The sequence below is a fragment of the Fonsecaea erecta genome, assembly GCF_001651985.1.
Source record: "Fonsecaea erecta strain CBS 125763 chromosome Unknown Scaff12, whole genome shotgun sequence".
Taxonomy (NCBI): domain Eukaryota; kingdom Fungi; phylum Ascomycota; class Eurotiomycetes; order Chaetothyriales; family Herpotrichiellaceae; genus Fonsecaea; species Fonsecaea erecta.
In genome coordinates, this window is record NW_017387255.1 from 732,614 (window position 1) to 750,632 (window position 18,019).

Below are 18,019 nucleotides of genomic sequence, written 5' to 3' on the forward strand. Positions count from 1 at the left end.
CGATAGGGCTGACCGGAGAATCGCAGGGACATCAGTGCAGCCTAGTGAGCCCACAACGACGATAATAGAAAAGGCACCCTTCCTGACTGCAACTAAACAGAAATATTGTGCCTCTACGGAGTAGTGTCGAGGGAGGTTGCCGTCACTCAATTAATTGTGATATGGGATCCCAAATGAAGATGGTGGCTGGCAAGCTTCCACCATTCTCGACCTCTTGGCTATACCGGGAGAGGCATACGGATGGAAGACGGAGTGATTACGAGGTAATCCAACCGCGCGGCTGATTTGGGCACGACGGAAGTTCCCCTGCAGAAACCCCAGAGACTGGAACAACCCGATAAATAGTCTACTTTGGCTCTGTTTGGGTACGTAACACAGCAGCGCGGAACAGGAACACAGTGGAGCTCTCTGCTTCCTTTTCTTCTTCTCGGCCTTCGGGACAATCCATGAGGTATACCAGGGACCACCATAGTTAGAATTGTGTTCAGACTCTGCAATATTATTGTCAACAGAGGGGGGCATTGTACATAAAGAGGAGAACGTGTCAACGGTCACGGCAGCACTCGGAGACCAGTTTGCCGTCGGGTTAGTTTTAATTTAGGGCTGACGATACCTCTGCGTCTTTGCTCAGAAATTGGCCGGTATCCGTCACTGTGTCCGGCTGCTGCATGGTGTGCACACAGACTCGAGGCCTTCCGTTGGGGTCGCTTCCGGCCGTGTACTTTGTATAGAAGAAGCCACCGATCACGCAAAATCGAACGTGTCATATTTGTGAAGAGGGGTTTGGCATTCCCAGCGGCTCCAGAAGGCTGCATTTGACCAAGGCGGGATTTGTACCCAATGGGCAGCTCTTCCAATTTGCGGGGGCCCTGCGTGGCATCAGCGGCCAGCCTCACCCATAGGCTGGCCCGAGTTGTTGGCGTTCGTCTCCGTTGTTTCTTTTTCTCGTAGGCGTGTTGCAACGCAGCGCAGCAGTCTGCGGCAGAGCTCTTTCTGGTGGCTTTCGCTCGTCTACTGTCAGAGAGAAGAAGTGATCGCCATTCGCTGGCTATGCATGGATTAGAGAGCAAAGGACCGATGGGGCACCCCTTTCAAGAACGCCGGCGAGGCAGTGCTGGAGGAAAGGAGAGAGAGGATCGTCGTGTCGTGTGTGCGCCTTGGAGTGAATGCTACGCATGTTTCTTTTTCTGAGCTCCTTTTTGTTTCCCCCTTCTTTGTTTGCATGGATCAACAGATGGTCTATCAAGGCTCGAAATGATGATAGTTGATGGGGGCGTGACGGGTTACCACAGATGGAGAACGGGAAGACTAAGGATGGTGGAATGTGGAGGTATGCCAGACAGTTTTTCCAGGCGTGAAGAAGTGGAGGTCTGGACTCAGCTTTCACCGGGAACTGATTCAGCGCCTCTCGGTGTCCGCTGTAGCCCTCCCCTGGGTTCCCCGTACCAATGACAATTTTACTTTTAAGGGGTTTAACTAAAACTAGGCTCGTGCCCTGTTCGCGCCGTGGTGGGCCAGGGAAGAAAACCACTGAAAGTCTACCGGCGGTAACCCCTAGAGCCCATTCGAGCCCTAGAGCGGGCGGAGTTCGCTAAACCCCCAAGCCTCGGAGACGTCTTCCACATCGCTGCCCATCAAGTCTGGGTAGTGGTGTTAGCAGCAGGAATGAAATTTCTGACCCCCTCTCCCTCTTTCTCTGGTGGTCTTACCCTGGCCTGTCATCTGATTCCTCCCCGGCACCCGTAAACTTGCACGCATACTGTCCGTTCCCTTCCGGTATCGTCTCGTTCTTTGGTGTGGAAACGTCACCCTCCTGCCCTGTTCAGCTTTTGTTCCCGCCCAACTAGTTCATCCCTTTCCACCTGGGCCATGGGACAAGCCGTCCCTTCCGAATCCATCGCCGATCCCCCCGAAGGAATCAAACTCCCTGTGGGTGCCCTGGGCTGGCCACGCGAGAAACCGTGCTGAGCTCTGTGCACCCAGTGGTGACGTCGAGAAGGAGTGCTTTTCTTCGCTAAAGAACGGTCTATTTTCCGCTCAGATCAGATCGACAAGCTGAGTGCTATTGGCGGGGGAGCAATGTCACGGTGGACTCGGGGGCGCCGTCCCTCCTCCCATTGATAGAGCCCGCGTTGAAGCTAACATGCACAGGAGCGCCGTCCTTTTCACTCTGTCGACGAGGACACAGTCCATAGCTCGAAAGCCCTGCATGAGCCTAAATTCAAACACCTAAAAAGGGCGGGGCCATCTTCCACTCTAAAGCTATCGAAAGGTTACGTTGAAGCCACGAGCCTGGGGAAAGAGTTGGAACTTGCGCCCTAGTACGAGTCAAAATGAGCCGCGCTGAAAGGCTAACGAAGAGCATGTGCAGGGACCTCCAGGCTTGAATCACGACTTGGAGCTGCCATGCAACCCTGCCAGCCTGGTACACCCTTGCCGGCCGCGGAGACCCTTCCTCGCATGAAAACGACCCCCAGTGGCCCCTCGGGTGCTGCTGGGAGCTTTATGGATGGCTGGCGCCATCGGGCTAGCATGGCTAAAACGAACCACCGCAGCTCCAAGGTTTGCCGGGCCTAGAAGCCAAACTCCATCAGCAGTGCCCATCTCCGAATTTCAATGGCGATCCAGAAGGACGGGTGCGTCTGGCACAAGAACACAACCCTCTGGCAGCCAGGCCATGGGCTGCCACCCTCCCCCCTTGGTCTTTTCGGGACCTGGCTCGGCTTGGCCACCCAATGGCCATCGGATTTCATTATGGGCGATTTGGGACGTTGCCCACGGCTCAGAGGTAGTCTGGCACCAAAAGAGAGGCACCCCCCCCAGACTTGCGCGCACCTGTTGACCTATCGAACCCATCGCACACATCGACCCCCTGGCCCTGACCCTGGCCCATCCCTCCCCAGAGAAAAGCACAGGTATGCCCATGAGCCTGGAATCCGTTGAACCTGTCCCCGTCCTCTCAGCTCGAAAATCTCCAATCCTACATGTACGACTACGGCCCGGCATTGAAGTTTCGTGGTCCTCTGTCCAAAAAAGCGAAGGGTATCCCATCCCGCGTGTGTTCAAAACCACTTCGACCCTGTTCATTCCACCTGAACCCTGTCTTCTCGAACCGAGTTCCTGTTTCTCTCGCGTCAACTATCAGACCAGGACGCGCCGATCAGGCAGAGAGCTTTTGCCTTCTTGACTGTACTTGATCGCTTCATCCAGCTCGGACAATTTCTTCGTGTTGACCTGCTCTTTCAGTTATTCGCCGGAGCAATATAGGTGTCCCACAGCTCCACCAACACGTTCTCGACCCCCCAACGATATTCGTCCCTCAGCTCATTTATAACTGCTGTATACCTCGCCCCGCCGACGGAGGACAACCTCGCATATTTTCTTGCTGCTGAACGACAAGGTAGACTCCCCCCAGACGCTTCTCACTCTCTCAGGCGCAACACTTGACAACCGGTGGCCCTGTCGTTCTCGTCAGCTTTGGGCGGTTCCACAAAACTCGACATCGGATTGCCTTCCACCCGACCCATCCGTCACTTGTCACTCCCGCTCCACAATCGAAACGTCCTGCTCCCAGGTCGCAAGGTGAATAATTCACGGCCACTTGCGTCCGAGCGTTGAATGGTTGCGAAGATTCGAAAAGGTGCTCGTGTCAGCTCATTCATCCCCGGACCCTCGCGACAGATTGTCAAATCACCTAAAACATCGGGTCCCTCTTAAGTGTCGGTAGGGCTGACAGGCATATCACCGTGTGCTGCAAAGTGCCCCCCCTGACCTCCAACTGCCTTAGCTTTGACGTGCCTTATTTCTGTGGTTGCTTTTGAACCCTATCATACGTCAGCCTGATGCCAGTGCCTTATATCGGTCGACTTCTCGCTCGTTACTTGGAGTGTCAACAAAATCCGACCACCAAGCTATATGAGTCGATCTTGAGCCGACGAAACCATGATCCCATGGGCCGCCTTTAACACGAGGTAACTTCCCTCTTTCCTCCGTTCAACGTCACTCATTGATGCTCACCAGCTTCAGCGCACACGAACCTGACTGGCGGGTCGAACTGAACGAGGAAAACATCTACTACTATGTCGAGCACGGTCCAACCCAACATAGACGGGCTTTAGACTCACCCATGCTGGGACTGGCACACGAGCGGCAATTTGCCATTTCTCAACTCGGGATCAAGAGTGTCGGTTTCGAACACCAACACATTACTTTGATGCAGGATGCCCTTGAGCAGCTCAATCATCACTTCGCCACCCACTCCACGCATGAATCCTGTCGCCCGACCTCGCCTCACGGAGAGAATCTGCCAGATTTCCGGCAATCGGCGCACCATTACCAGCCCTTGCCGCCGCTTGATATCACCGACGAGCTTGATTCCGAACCATCGACCCCTTCGCCCGTGACGGAGCTGGAACGAATTTCACGGTCACCGTTAGATCTAAAGGAGCTTATGAATCCCGTGCCACTGACGCCCGCAAGTCTGAAGAGGAAATTATCCGACGATCTGCTGCCAAGGATCCTTGCCGACGATGATGAGGTCGAACGAAGAACGGACGACGACGGCGACGATGATTCCCTTCTTCGGCCCCATTCTCTCAGATATCCCCGAGCAGGCCATATACTCGGCAAAGGAGAAGCCACTCGGACACGCCGGGGCGTGAGAATGCGGAGAGCGCGATCTTGTCAGAGACGTCGTTCGTTGCGAGAGGCACGAGAGACGGAGCAGTTCGAGAAAGAGGGCCATCTGCTTCTCAACTTGGCGCAGAGCCCGAGGACGATAGGATACTCGCCTTGGGCGAACGAAACAAACTACCAGACAACCGCATGACGTCGGCGATGTCGATATACACTCACGAACCCCACGCAGCATCGAGGTCATTGACTTGCCTCGACGAGCCCTCTTCTTGGCTCTACGGCGCGTATCATCTTTTGAAGCCTTGATCATCCTAGTCAGACGTTGTTTCGAATGCACGAACTCCCACCCTCTCAGCGGGACCAACAGCACCGCGGATCGCCGACCCTTGGCCGAAAAAGGTTGTCACAGTGGAGTTGATTTGTTTTGGTTGCTTGCATCGTGCGTTCAGCATGCCTGGTTTTCGTATTGCCGGCGTTGAATACCAGTAAATACCGTTCATGGTCTGACCGCCAAAATGTCTTGCATGGAGTTAGAACCAAAAGGATTGTGTGCTGCGGGTTCCGGGAACTGAGACGTTTTTTTTAGCGACGGCGCTGGAAGGACCTTCCCATTCAACCATCTCCTTTTTTATTGTTTGTTAGGGGGATAATGGAAAACCTCGGGTTATTTTGACGAGCTATGGAAAGAGTCAAACATGTGCACGGCGGGGGATCGTGGAAAGAGGCTGAGCGAAGGAAGGATGAGAGAGAGGAGGCCCGTCGGTCAACTCAAGGTCCACCGAAGCCAGTTTGGGGGAACGTCTGTGTGTGTGTGTTGTGCAAATATACCCCGCTATACCTATATACATATCGAGCATGGAGTCTCGCCGCTCAATGAAGAGATGGATGATGATGACACTGTTTTCGAGATGGGCGGCCGCCGCCAATTTCCTGACCGTGCCTCCATCTCCGCAGTCACAGAGGAGTAATTACTCATGGTCACGCACAGATGCTCGACGGCCAAGTTCCGACCCGCACGACATCTGATCTTGGGCAACATCGGCTTTCCAGGGTGGGTTTCCCCAGGCCGATTTCCCTATAAGGCAGGAACCCTAGGGGGAAGAGGCAAGCGACGGTGAATGGGAAAGACACTGAATCAGCCCTGAGTGTTAGGGATAAGCGAGGATTTCCAACGTCATGGCAAGGGTGGATGTTCATCTCCGGAGCCGCCGTCCCGTCACACTAGGGAAACCGGGGCGGACCTGATTCCTTTTCTGTAGGGAGTAATATGGCATAGTGTGTGGGCGACCGAGTTCACAGTGCTTACTGTTCGTTTCGAAGGGAGATCGACCGGGCCCACGCCGACAGTTTAGGGAGCGTGGCAGCCAGGGCCGTTTCGAGCCCCTATGGCTGATGAGAGTGAGGGGGTGAGGGAGGGAGTGAGTGGTTCACTGATTTTCCAGTACTCGTCGCACGTATCGAAACTCAGGAACAACCCAATCGGATATCCGTGGCCGCCGGCCTGGTTGACAGCCCAACGCCTCGTCTCGCCGGCGTTGCGAACGAGCTTACAGCTAGGTATCCGTACCTGAGACGGAGATGGAGATGGAGATGGAACAACCGAGAACGAGACGTTACCCGTCGGTTAGAAGGACTTGTCACATAACGAACAGGGAGGCAGTACACGTGGGGGACCGGCGAGTCCTTACTACTACTTATGTCGCACCGCCTCATTGTGTTAATGATAAAATTGGACAATAATATCCAAACACCAATAACATGATCATTTATCGTTATCATCACATCCACTCCTCACTCACTCAAAACTACCTACGGACACCGTTTCAACGAGCCGGACCGGACGAGCAAGCGAGCGAGCGAGGTTCCACGCTGTTGTTCCTGTGATTGGGCGGTTTTGCTAAGGCAGGCAGCCCCTAACTAATCCCGATGATGGTGGTGGTGGTGATGATGATGAATCGCCGTCGTCGTCGTAAGTTGGTTCCTACGCATCAGGAAGGAAGAACAGTCAGTCGGTCGGTCGGGTCGGTCTTTGTACCTAGAAACTAAGCCTTTCAGGACTGGGATCCGAGGGTGTGAGTAGGGGAGAATGCAAGAGAAATTACAAACCACCCCTGTTCTATCACACAAGGGATCAAGGTACCAAGTACATAAATACATACTTACTACCACTACTACTGCTGCTGCTGCTGCTGCTGCTGCTACCACTCGGCCTAGGTACTGTACCGAGTACCTCGTACTCATGCGTATTACCTACAGTACCAAGGCTGAGTACATGCAACTCTTTTCAGCAGGGCAATTTTTGATGGGGAGAGGGGGAGAGGGCAGGCTACCGACCCCTGGTTTTTTCTTTCGACCGTTGTTTCCCCCAACCCCCCTCTCCCCTCTTCGGCTTCTAACACTGATCAGGCAGGCTGTGGCTAGTGAAGCTGAGGCTGTGGTTGTGGTTGTGGCTCCATACCTTGGGTAGGCATGTACTCGGTACTGTAATCACTCGGTACATTCGGTAGGGCTATGCAGTAGTCCAGTAGTAATGTTAGTACTGGTGAGACGCCGCAAGGAATCGTTCCTAGTGCCGTTCGAAAAGCGAAAAGCGAAAAGCGAATAATCACACCCAACAACAACAACTTCTGCGTGTATGTACGGAGTAGATAGGTGGGTAGGTAGGTACCTACAAAAAGTAAGCGAGTACAGTGAGTACAGTACGAGGTAAGCACGGTAAGGACTTGGAACTTGGTTGTCACAGATACTTAGTACGTACTGTAGATATGTTGCTGCCTTGCTTACCCACTCACTCACTCAGTCACTCACTGTGCCCGTGGTTGTCGTCGGTTACGATAATACCAGGCGGGCGGGCAGGCAGATAGACCTATCTACTTGCTTCGTCGAACGAGTAAAAAAACCAGAGACAGACTCTGTACTTGGTACAGACCCTCAGCAACATGAGTCCCCTCCCAAGGTACGCCCACGCCCTACAGGGCATCGCAAAAGAACCTCTTCCCCTCGTCTCTCTCTCTCTCACCAATCCCGATTCGGTATCTCGTGCGGCGGCCGTGACTGGTTGGAAGATCGGATTCCAGCATTGTTTGATTTTTCGAAGATGACTGTCGATCGGTTTTCACGATATTTAATTTCCTGAAGCGGTGGTGGGCACGTGGGCGAACTGAAGAAACGACCAAACGACCAAACGACCGAGCCGCGGCGGCGAGTTGCCGTTCGTTCGTCCAATAAACGAGCCCAGCCAACCCACGGATGATTAGTATTTCTTGTTCAAGCAGCGGTAGTATTCGAAAATCCTGGCACACAGGAATGAGTGAATGCTATGAGGACCATGATATCTTGATTTATCCGGAGAAAGAAGGCGGCCTAGCTCTTGCGGCAGTCCCTGGTAGTATCGTTCAACGGTCGCGACTACTGAGATAAGGTAACCGAGCTCGCTGGTTAGTGCGCACAGTACGAGAACCAACAGAGCGAGAGAGAGAGAGAGAGAGAGAGAGACAGGTTTGGCCACGACCCGCCCCACGAAACGAATAGCCGTGGTTTAGCCAACCTACCGTAGATACCTTGATATTGGCCCCCTTTATTCCCAGTACATGCATAAACGAACAAACAAACAAACAAACAAACAAATAGACGGTGATCTGGGCTCGGAAACCAGTCCATATCTGACACGCATCGGATAAGATGTAGTGTGATGACGGGGAAACTAGGAGAAACCCCCCTCCGACTTCGAGTCCCTCCTTCTCCTGTGAGGAATGAGTAACAAAGCGGCGGCGGCAGCAGTAGCATTACTCTCTACATCTACTGGCGTGATAGTGACGCCGAGACCCCAGTGGGCATGGAAATTGACCAGAGTGCGCCGTGAAGTGCCCAAGGAGGTCCGTAGTGGACTATCATCATCTATCCTCCACATGTGCGTGTGGGTGGGTAGATGGGTGGGTGGGCATGCGTGCGTGCGTGCATGATTGCGAACTTCTGCAAAAGGACATTCATTCACCACCCTTGGGAGCTGGGATAGGTTTTGTTACCGCTCGTATGCGTCGAACCCATCTTGGATAATAATGAATGGACATCCAGCCGGTTTCTTCGAACCGCGTGCAAAGTTCATTGGTAATCATTCATTCATTCATTCATCCATCCATCCATCCATCCATCCATCCCCGTCAGGATCGGTATGGAGCACACGGCGGGTACATCGCCAGCCAGCCAGCCAGCCAGCCGACGACGGCACTCACTCAAGGGCGCCGCCTCCACCACCGCCACGACGCCGACCGTGTGTGATATGGCGATAATGCTGCACCGGTGCCAGGGGGACGTGCGGAAAATGCAAGTCCGCCTCGGCAAACGCGCCATCCCACCCAGCCAGATACCTGGTAATAGTGTTAGTAGTCATCAAGGATGACTGCCATGCCATGCCACGCCCTGAAGGGCCCCTCCTGGCTAGCTAGTGGTTCGAAGTTCTGCGCTACCCCTGTTAGAGCCAAACGGGTTTAAACGGCGGCGGCGCCCGCTCTCTGGTCCCAAGCAAGGGCTGCTGCATGCATGTACGGTATGCATCTCAACGCATGGGGAATAGAGCACGTCGCGTGCAGGTCACGCGCAACTATGTCCCCTCCCCGATAAGGACGTGAGAACGAGGGAGGGAGGTTACGGAGGAGGAATGGGCAATGCACACCACGACCTCTTTCTTTCCCCCTCCCTCGTATCTGTGCCGAGTAGATGATACAGGAAAACTTGAGGAGGAAATGGAAGCATGGAGAGAGGGGAGGGAGCATCTCGTTCTTGGACCTCGTACTTTCTCTCCCCAGCAGCGTCTTGTTGTTTCTCGTCCGGACGTCTTCCTCTTCCTCCTCTCCCTGTTTCTCTCACCGGTGATGATAATGGTGCGAGCCAGGTGGGCAATGGTGTAGCCATCCAGCTTCGGTCCAGCCGGGGGTGCCACAGGGGGTGGTGATTGCGATTGTTTCTTCCCTATCCTATCCTACCCTATCCCATGTCATGTCATTCACGTCAGGTCACCAACGTTGTGCAACTCAGGGCCCCCTTCCCCCGTGTCAGTTGTCACAGGAAGAGAGCGCCAAAGGGTGTGATGCTCTTTTGCCTTGCACCATGACTATTACCGCCTCTTCCTCCTTGAACACACGGAACATAGGAATGGGCTCCGTGGACATCGCAATGTCGCGTTCCTCGATTCATTCCATGCAGTGGGCGCAGCGAGCGGACCGACGAGGGCCCGACAGGAGGGACGGGGAAATAACAACTAACTGATGTTCCTACCTTGAAGATAGTAAGCTCCGCGGCTGGCTGGGCTGGGCGACTGGGAGACAGCAGCTCTTCCAAGCTTCATGTCAGCCAGTAGGGGGCACACTGAAACATATCAAGTACATGTATGCAGTATTGGATATTGCTGCACGACGATCCAATGCCCATCTCCCCGGGCCTTGGACAAGCTGTTTTGTTCAAGTGATATACCTTTGTGCACTGTACCCGGGGTGTATGTACAGTATGTGCTTTATTGTAGATACCCGGGTAGTTACAGTAGGCACGTAGGTACAGTATCTACTTGAGATATGATAAGTTATACTGCGTAGTATTGAGTACTGTACCTCAAAGAAGCCTGCCAGCCTGACCGACAGACACATTGGCTCTCGAACTAACCAATTGAAAACCCTCCTTCCCCTCCCCGCAATGCTTATCAGTCTGCCCCCGCCGCTCCCGTTACCCCCCAAGCACCGCCTAAGAGTACCAGCACCAATTAGACACCCACCTGAGGAGCAACAAGCTTCCTCTTAGGCAGGTTGCGTTGCCCTTAACGAAGGTGCTGCTCGCCCGAGAGTGCGCCTAGAAATCTGGGGTACCTACCTAAGGACATGTACCTAGTAGCGACCCAGAATTCCCGGACCCAGACGAAAGGTCTTGTAAGAACACATCCTCTTAAGTGTCTGGTTCTTCATTACACCTGGGCGCTGTCTCTGGTAAGAACAAGAAGAATAAGGCGAGCAAGCAAGCTGTTGTAACCCAACTCAACCCGCCTCTTGCGAATAAAAAATCCCCATCCGCGCCATGTTGGCCTGGAACGTCATCGCCGGATGCAGTGCATCTCTACTTCCCCCGCAAGATATATCTCCCTGTCCTCATTGGTTCTCGCCGTCCTGTTCCATGTCTGGGGGAAAATGGAAATGTCCCTTATCTCTGGTTCGGTCCATCGTGCGCGGCCTCTTGAGGGGGAGACAGGGCGCAATCAGGACCTTCTTTCGGGGTCTTTTACTTAACAGGCGTGCTGTGCTGTGCTGTGCTGTGCTGTGCTGTGCTGTGCTGTGCTGTGGATTTCGTCACTCTTGCCTCTTCGTCTGTAAGAAGTTGATGCGCTTCGTCCAGATTTGAAGAAACGCCGCTTGCTGTGGTGTCATTGATATACCTCGTCAACTGCAACCATCGTCACAGATTAAGAGCCACGACCATGACCATGACAGCAGCTCAGTCTAAAGACCGATACGTCCATTTCGGACGCGGCGGCGCAGGTCCTACCACCCCTTCCCCTCCCTGCCCTGCCCTGCCTCTCTCTCTTCCTTTCTTCTTCTTTTTCGTCTTCGTCTTCGTCAGCACCACGAAACAACACTAACAAACGCAACAAGGCAACATCGCCCCCTCGACAACCCAACAAATTCGCCGTCCCTCTTGGTTCGCCGACTCTCAATCGCCGTCCACGAGCACGGGCCACGGAGGATCCCACGCAGGGAGACGTTTCTCGACGGGAATCGGTGGGTCAGGAAACATATCTTTCGCAAGTAGAGTCCAAGACAGATCGGAGGTCGATGAGGAGATGACACGGCTGTTATACGACAGGCAAGCGCCTGGAATTGTGCTGGTCGAAGGCGGCTATCACACAGGACGAGGTACATCTCTCTCCCATATATCGCACCTCGACGTTGGTGGCGTGTCCATCCGACGAGCAGAGGGCTAATGAAACGCAAACAGGTGGCGCCGCAAATAAATACACCAACACTGACCTGGAAGACCAGGAGGCGCGACTGAATAACGAGCACATGCGACGGCAGAGTCTCGCAAGTGTGAGTCAGCGAAGACAAAGTCTGGCCAGTTTCATGCCGTCGAGTGGCGAGACCAGTCGTAGGGGCAGCATCGCTTCCTTGAGGGATTACTTCATGAAGAGGAGGGCGAGCAAGGCCTGACCTCGGGTTTTGGCTTTCAGATTTGTATCTGGCACACGAATATCCGGATGAGAAATCAGATTGCACGTCGTGAGACACGCTTCAAGTCCGTTTCAACGACATCATGTAATAATTGGAGGGTCAAAGCAATCCCCCGTCTGCCACGGAAGCATTGAGCCTAGCCGATCACCACCTTCTCATGATGAGTGCCATCGCCGCCCAAGGTCATACTCGCAGATGTTCATTTGATCTCAGCCCAGTTCCTGGGGGCGGGTGTAGGGCCCCCAAATAGCAACAACCCGTCGAGCAAAGGATCTGAGTGGTGGGTTGAGGCACCTCAGACAGAACCTGTGGTCTGTCTCGATAGCAAGGACCAGCGACCGTGGTGCATAATCACTGCCACATCGCTCAAAGTCGCGATCTTCTGCTACCTGGTGGCCACATGCTCTCCGCGGGGTACTTTTGCCTCTGACGGAAGTGTCTCCACGTGCTCCAGTCTAGCGATCTCCAAGTCGAGGTCTGGATCCTGAGAATCGGGCTTGCTTGCAGTGTTGGGCCGTCGTCGTTGAGACGCCCTGGTCACATCCGTGTAGACCTTCGTGAGATCCACAAACTCGGAGATATCGGCCGCTCCGTTCAGAGCAGATGAGCTCCGCTTCTCATCTGGCGCAAACGGAAGCGACGAATTCCTTCCCTCAACAAAATCAACCAATTTCCCGAGAATGGCGAATTCGAGCTTGAGTTTGATCGAGTAAAAGGCCGGTTTGGTGATCGTTTCGAGGATGTAGAGTGAGGCGCATTCCAACCCGAGCAGCCCCAGATCTAGCGTGATGATCAAGACGTTGATGGCCAACAGTTGATACATCAGTCTCTTGGTATTCGTTTGCACCGAAGAGCGGAGGATGCGAATGGCCTCGATGATATAGATCGACGACAGAATAACTTCTTGAAGAAAGAAGCCACACATCTGGACCTTCTCCATGACGTTGTAGCCGTCCACGAACGCCTGGGTGTGCGGATCAATGTTTGATCCGATCGTCAGGACCGTCGTCGGTATGTGCAAAACAATCGCGTCGACAATGATCATCCACTTCGTCCACCGGAGAATCTTGTCCCGCCTGTCTCCCGTCAACAAGAGGTGGAGTCTTGAGTACAGGACCACTGCTTGGCCCGTAATCATGGGATACCAGCCAATGCTCAGGAGCAGCAGAGAGAACCATTTTTGGCTCGTGAGAATCGAAAAGTATTTGAAAAGAAATCCAATTGAGTACGGCACAATGCCAATGCTGGAAACGAGCAAGCTCCAGAAGTACAGGCCCTTGAACTTTTTGAAGGTCCCAAAGATGAGAACTTGCAGCTCGATAGCGTTGTACAGCGACAGGCCGAGGAAGAACGCGATCATGACCTTGATCGTGAGGCTGTCGCCAGTGTATCCACCAGTAATGCCTTCGGCTGCGGACGAAAAAGAGCTCGACGACGCGCTGGAATTGGACGCCATTCTCGCAGCAAAGTCTTCAATCCCGGGCAAACACTGCCTCGAGTTTTCCACCCCATAGAGATCGGAAATTCGTTCAGTGTGAGCGAGTTTGTTATCCAACCGTCACTGATCCATCCAAGGGCACAGCTTCGACGCAGTCTGCAAGGATTCTGCTGACGAAGACGGTTGGATGCTTGAATCCTCATTCTGAGAGAGGAAACCAACAATGCCTGAAAACTGCGACGAACGGCCAACTCCAATGTCGATCATGCTGGGCCCCGCGAAGGCTTTTCGGGCGGAAATTCCTTTGGGGAACGGTGAGTGCACGCTTGCTTATTGGATCGTTTGACTGCCGGTTGTCGAACTCAACGTCGCTTGGCTTGTGCCGCCGATGCGTGGCGAGCCCATGGAATTGACCATCGATCGAGGCGCCCTACGTCATTCTCCAGAGCTTCCTGATGGTTGCCCGATACAAGCTTCGGCCGTCACCACCGTTAGCTGTTGACTGGTAGAGGTCCAGTCTGCTGGATTTGCGGATCTGTCGATCGGCAATGTGCAGGAGGTTTGTGGGAGTGGGACATCTTGACTATGCGGCACCCTGTAGATGTCTGATCCTCGATATGTGCAAGACTGTTCACTATTTTGATGTTTGGTGTCAAGGTAAAATATATATATTCTATAAAAGAGATGACAAGGGTGGCGATCGTAGGGGTCTTCTTCCTCTCTTCTACACATGTTTCCGTCATGTTATGTGCACTTCCACCCTGTTATGTGCATGCGAATTGGGCTGCGTCTGAGATAGCCGGTGTTAGTCAGGGTCGCGTCGTCACCTCGAATAATCGTGGCCTTGGTTGCTGCCTTTGCCTTTCAGATCGGTGCGTGACCTGCTGAAGCTGACACTTCTTTTGACGGTGCTTGTTCTCCCTATTCACAATTGCGCCCGTCTCCATCGTCCGCAATGCATAAAAATGACGCTCTAGTGATGAGACCTCCCATCGGTCATCCCACTTCCGTTTTTTTACCGGCCTACCTCAAGCTGTGTGTGCATCTCAAGGCGCAAGATAGTTGCTAGTCGTCCGGTCGGTGGCTCGTCCAGGGAAATGCCTCGGATAGATCTTCTTCCTCTTGCTGCGGAGATCGGGAAACCGTAAGCCCAGTGCCTCAAGGTGCATATCGGTTCTGCCCAAGAGCATCGCCCTCGACTGGACCGTAGACTGTGATATGATGGTATATCTTTCGAGGTCATCGTCAGAGACGTTGATGACCAACCAGCGCGTTGTATCAGCCGAGTCCTGGACGCCTCGTTCTGTTTCCACTGTTCTGTCCGTTGTTGCTCCTACTCTGTACAATCTGCGTTTCTTGCTGCAGCACCTCGAGCCAATCGTTCGTCATAACCGGATGTTGCCAGACTGGATCTCTATCACCGTCTCTTCCTGCGACGGACAAAGATGCCACCGGGCTTGAACTCCTGTCCGAGTACGCAGGCAAGCTGGACCGAGTCCACACGCGCTCGAGACTTTCTCGCCCACTCCGGTGCGTTGTTTCGCCGGTTCGTGCCGTAGTCAGGTCCGTCAGTCGGGTCGAGGGTATCGAGACAACGGAAGAGCGAGGCGACGCTGGCGGGGGCGGAGCCTCGTCTTCTTCCACGGTTACTTGGAAGGCCACAGGAATAGATTTCTCGTCTGTGGCCGTCAAAGGATATTGTGCTATCTCGTCATATCGTGGAGGAGGGTTGTCGTGGTGGTAGCTCTCTGGCTGCACAATGGGACATCTCCAGCGGTCGGGCTGGGCATTGGTAATGGCGATGATGCGGGCATGGCGGGTTTGTGCCTCAAGTTTGCCTGGACGGTTGCTGGAGGTGCAGCAGGACAACAAAGACGCAAGAATCGCCATGGACCCGTTCGTTTGTATTTAAACGACGACTCAAACTGTTGCACTGACAGAACCTGACATTGACGACATGGCAGAGGAGTCTGGCGCAGGTGATTGAATTGTCGTAAGCCTCAGCAGGCATCAGGGTGTCAGCCAAGGCAACCAGGCTTTGAAATGACGAACAAATGTGAGACAAGTTGACACAGCCACAACCACCACCACAACCACTTCCACCACTGCTTTCTTCACACCAACCGAGCAGCGTATTACCGTTATGAGTACGAGGAATCACCTTTGAATTATCACATTGTCTACGAATACGAGATCCTAGGAGTAGCATGCTAGATTAGGACTGGAATTTAGTCCACAGTAGCGGTCGCATCGTTCGGCCTCCCACAGCACTATTCTGCCCCAATAAGTCGTTCTCAGCATGTCAAGGTACTGCTGGATCTGGATTCAAAGCTTTGCATCCAAGATCTAGTACGGTGCTGGAGAAGCACATGCTGATGTAGACTCTTATCGTAGACGGGAAAACGTTTACTCGCTCTAGCGATCTTGGTTGTGGTGTATTCTGGCCTTGAACTATATGCGAGCCGTCACTTCACGCAGCCTCGTGATGCTTGGCCATGACAGTCTCTTTAGTCTCGACCTCGCCCCCGTTTGGTGGTGACCCAGTAATATCGACCCCAACTGCCATGAGGCGTTCGTCAAGAGCGCGCCGGCGCTCCTCGTCCAGATGTGAGAGGTCAACGGCAACCTCGTCCCCAAATTTTGCAGCAATCTCCTCAAGCGAGAGCCCATTGGTTTCTGGCAGACGCCACAAGAATGGAAGGCAGGCCGCGGGAACGATGATAAAGACGAGGTAGTACCTACGATTGGTTAGCACAGTCACAGCAAAGGCGTTGCAGAGGATAATAGCAAGGATTAGACACTTACTTCCAGCCAATGTCGGCAAATGCGGTTGGTGCGACCTCGGTGTAGAGCAATGTCGATGCAAAAAGGCCTGCAATCGAGGTGCCTAGTCCGTGGGCTCGTACGCCGGTTGGGAAGATTTCGCTGCAGTACACGTAGCTGCTGGCGTCCTGGCTGCCTCCATAGAACGTCACGAACAGAAACAAGAACAAGACACCCACGGCGTTGCCGCCCTTGTTTGGCGTTCCCGCATAAGTCGCCACCATAGCAGTCTCGACGATCATCATGCAAATGCAGCCAGTCAGCCCAAAGGTGATGATGGGAATGCGGCCAAGTCGGTCGAGGAGCATGGCATTGATCCAGTTCATAAATGCAGCCCACGATGTATATATAGCATAAAGGAGCAGAGGAAGCCAGCCGTACAGGCCGAGATTGTTGTACAGGAGGACTTGGTAGTTGTTGATGACTAAGACGCCGGTGCTCTGGGCTGCGCATCTGTTGGGCGCGTTAGCAGGAATCCACACTTGATGACCGACGAATTCGAGACGTACTGCACCAGCAGGCCTGAGTATATTCGCTTGCGATACGAAGCGCGCTTGAGCATGCCCCAGATTCCGTGAACACCAGTTGCGTTCTCCAGCTCGATCTGCTTGGAGATCTGGTAGAATTCCTCTTTGGCTGCGAGACCTGCCGGATCATCTGGTCGAGAGTGAAGTTTTTGGAGAATTTCGAGCGCCTGCCTCTCTTTGCTCTTTGAAATGAGCCAACGAGGAGATTCGGGCAACCAAGGCGAGCCGGAGAGGAGGATCAGAGGCGCTACAACCTGCAGACTGAGGCATAGTCGCCACTGCACTTCTGGCGCTGCAAAATAGCAGCCCAGACCGGTGAATGCGGCGGATCCCTGAAGATCCCAAGTCAGATCAAACCACATAGGAATGGGTGGCAGTTGCAAGGGACTCACGTAGCCGCAGACAATCAGAACCCCATGTGAGCCTTGTCCAAAAGTCAGCACGACATCGAAGCAGAGAGGGACTTGGAAAAGGCTGGTTACCCGTCATTCGACCTCGTTGCTTTGCAGGTGACAACTCCGACTACTCCCCACGTCAGCAGGTTGCGCCTCGAAAATCACCCATCGACTGACCATGTACGCAGGCACGGTGACTTGCATCATCCCGACACCCACACCATTCAGAAAGCGTCCGACCAGAAACATGGCAATGTGAACCGCACCCCCTTGGATCGCGGCCGAGATAACGCAGAGGGCACAGACTATCTGAATGGACCTGCAACGCCCGAGTCTGTTGAGTATCCAGTTGACAATGAGAGCACCAATGATGCCTCCCCCAGCGAATAGACCATTGGCAGCTAGTTCTCATTGTCAGACATCTGCAGTCCCCGTGAACCCGTTCGCTTCTTACCGCCAATGATATCGTTTCCTTGCTTAGCATTCGGTCCAGTCAGAGAAATATTAAAATAGGCCCAGAATGCGGGCAAGCCAAAGACGGAACCGATAATGGATGAATTGTATCCATACGTAAATGACCCTAAGGCACTGAAGAAGACCACAGAAAAGTTGTACGTGTTCGCCTTGGCGGAGTGCGAGGCGTCTGCCGCGTTCCCAGTGCCACGCTTGAACAAGCCCATGATGAAGGACGATGGGAGGCTCGAGTGGTGACTACAGACACAAAGGGTGGAGATCAAAGAAAGGTGCAATTGAACTCGTAGGGCCGATCAGGGGTTTATATTCCCTCTGCATTGTCCACCATGCAGCAGCCACGAGGTGAAAGTGGATTCTCCTTGGAGTCGACCAAGGCCAGGCACTTGGAGACGATCCTCGCGGAAATCATTTCGCGACATTTCTCTGTCGGTAATTGTGTTGGAGAACACGGTGCACTGGCGGTGAGAATCCGTGAGCCATGGCGTACAGCCTGGTCACTTCGCGGTTTCAGGACCGCCG

At 53.6% G+C, this 18,019-nt stretch overlaps 4 protein-coding genes across 4 annotated transcripts; 1 reads left to right on the forward strand and 3 right to left on the reverse strand.

The window, feature by feature from the left end:
• Positions 1-3,942: 3,942 nt before the first annotated feature.
• On the forward strand, positions 3,943-4,828 carry AYL99_10836 (hypothetical protein; the record flags this gene model as incomplete). The annotated part of the gene is made up of 2 exons (XM_018842342.1): positions 3,943-3,971; positions 4,021-4,828. The coding sequence occupies 2 exons, from the start codon at positions 3,943-3,945 to the stop codon at positions 4,826-4,828; spliced, it is 837 nt and encodes a 278-aa protein (XP_018688503.1).
• A 7,400-nt stretch (positions 4,829-12,228) lies between these two features.
• AYL99_10837 (hypothetical protein) lies at positions 12,229-13,299 on the reverse strand (the record flags this gene model as incomplete). The annotated part of the gene is made up of 1 exon (XM_018842343.1): positions 12,229-13,299. The coding sequence occupies one exon, from the start codon at positions 13,297-13,299 to the stop codon at positions 12,229-12,231; it is 1,071 nt and encodes a 356-aa protein (XP_018688504.1).
• Positions 13,300-14,327: 1,028 nt separating this feature from the next.
• AYL99_10838 (hypothetical protein) lies at positions 14,328-15,171 on the reverse strand (the record flags this gene model as incomplete). Its single annotated transcript, XM_018842344.1, has 2 exons — positions 14,328-14,570; positions 14,626-15,171. 2 exons carry the CDS (start codon positions 15,169-15,171, stop codon positions 14,328-14,330), a joined length of 789 nt encoding a protein of 262 aa, XP_018688505.1.
• Positions 15,172-15,751: 580 nt separating this feature from the next.
• AYL99_10839 (hypothetical protein) lies at positions 15,752-17,706 on the reverse strand (the record flags this gene model as incomplete). Its single annotated transcript, XM_018842345.1, has 7 exons — positions 15,752-16,019; positions 16,087-16,557; positions 16,614-16,963; positions 17,024-17,055; positions 17,114-17,153; positions 17,204-17,427; positions 17,481-17,706. The coding sequence occupies 7 exons, from the start codon at positions 17,704-17,706 to the stop codon at positions 15,752-15,754; spliced, it is 1,611 nt and encodes a 536-aa protein (XP_018688506.1).
• Positions 17,707-18,019: the final 313 nt, after the last annotated feature.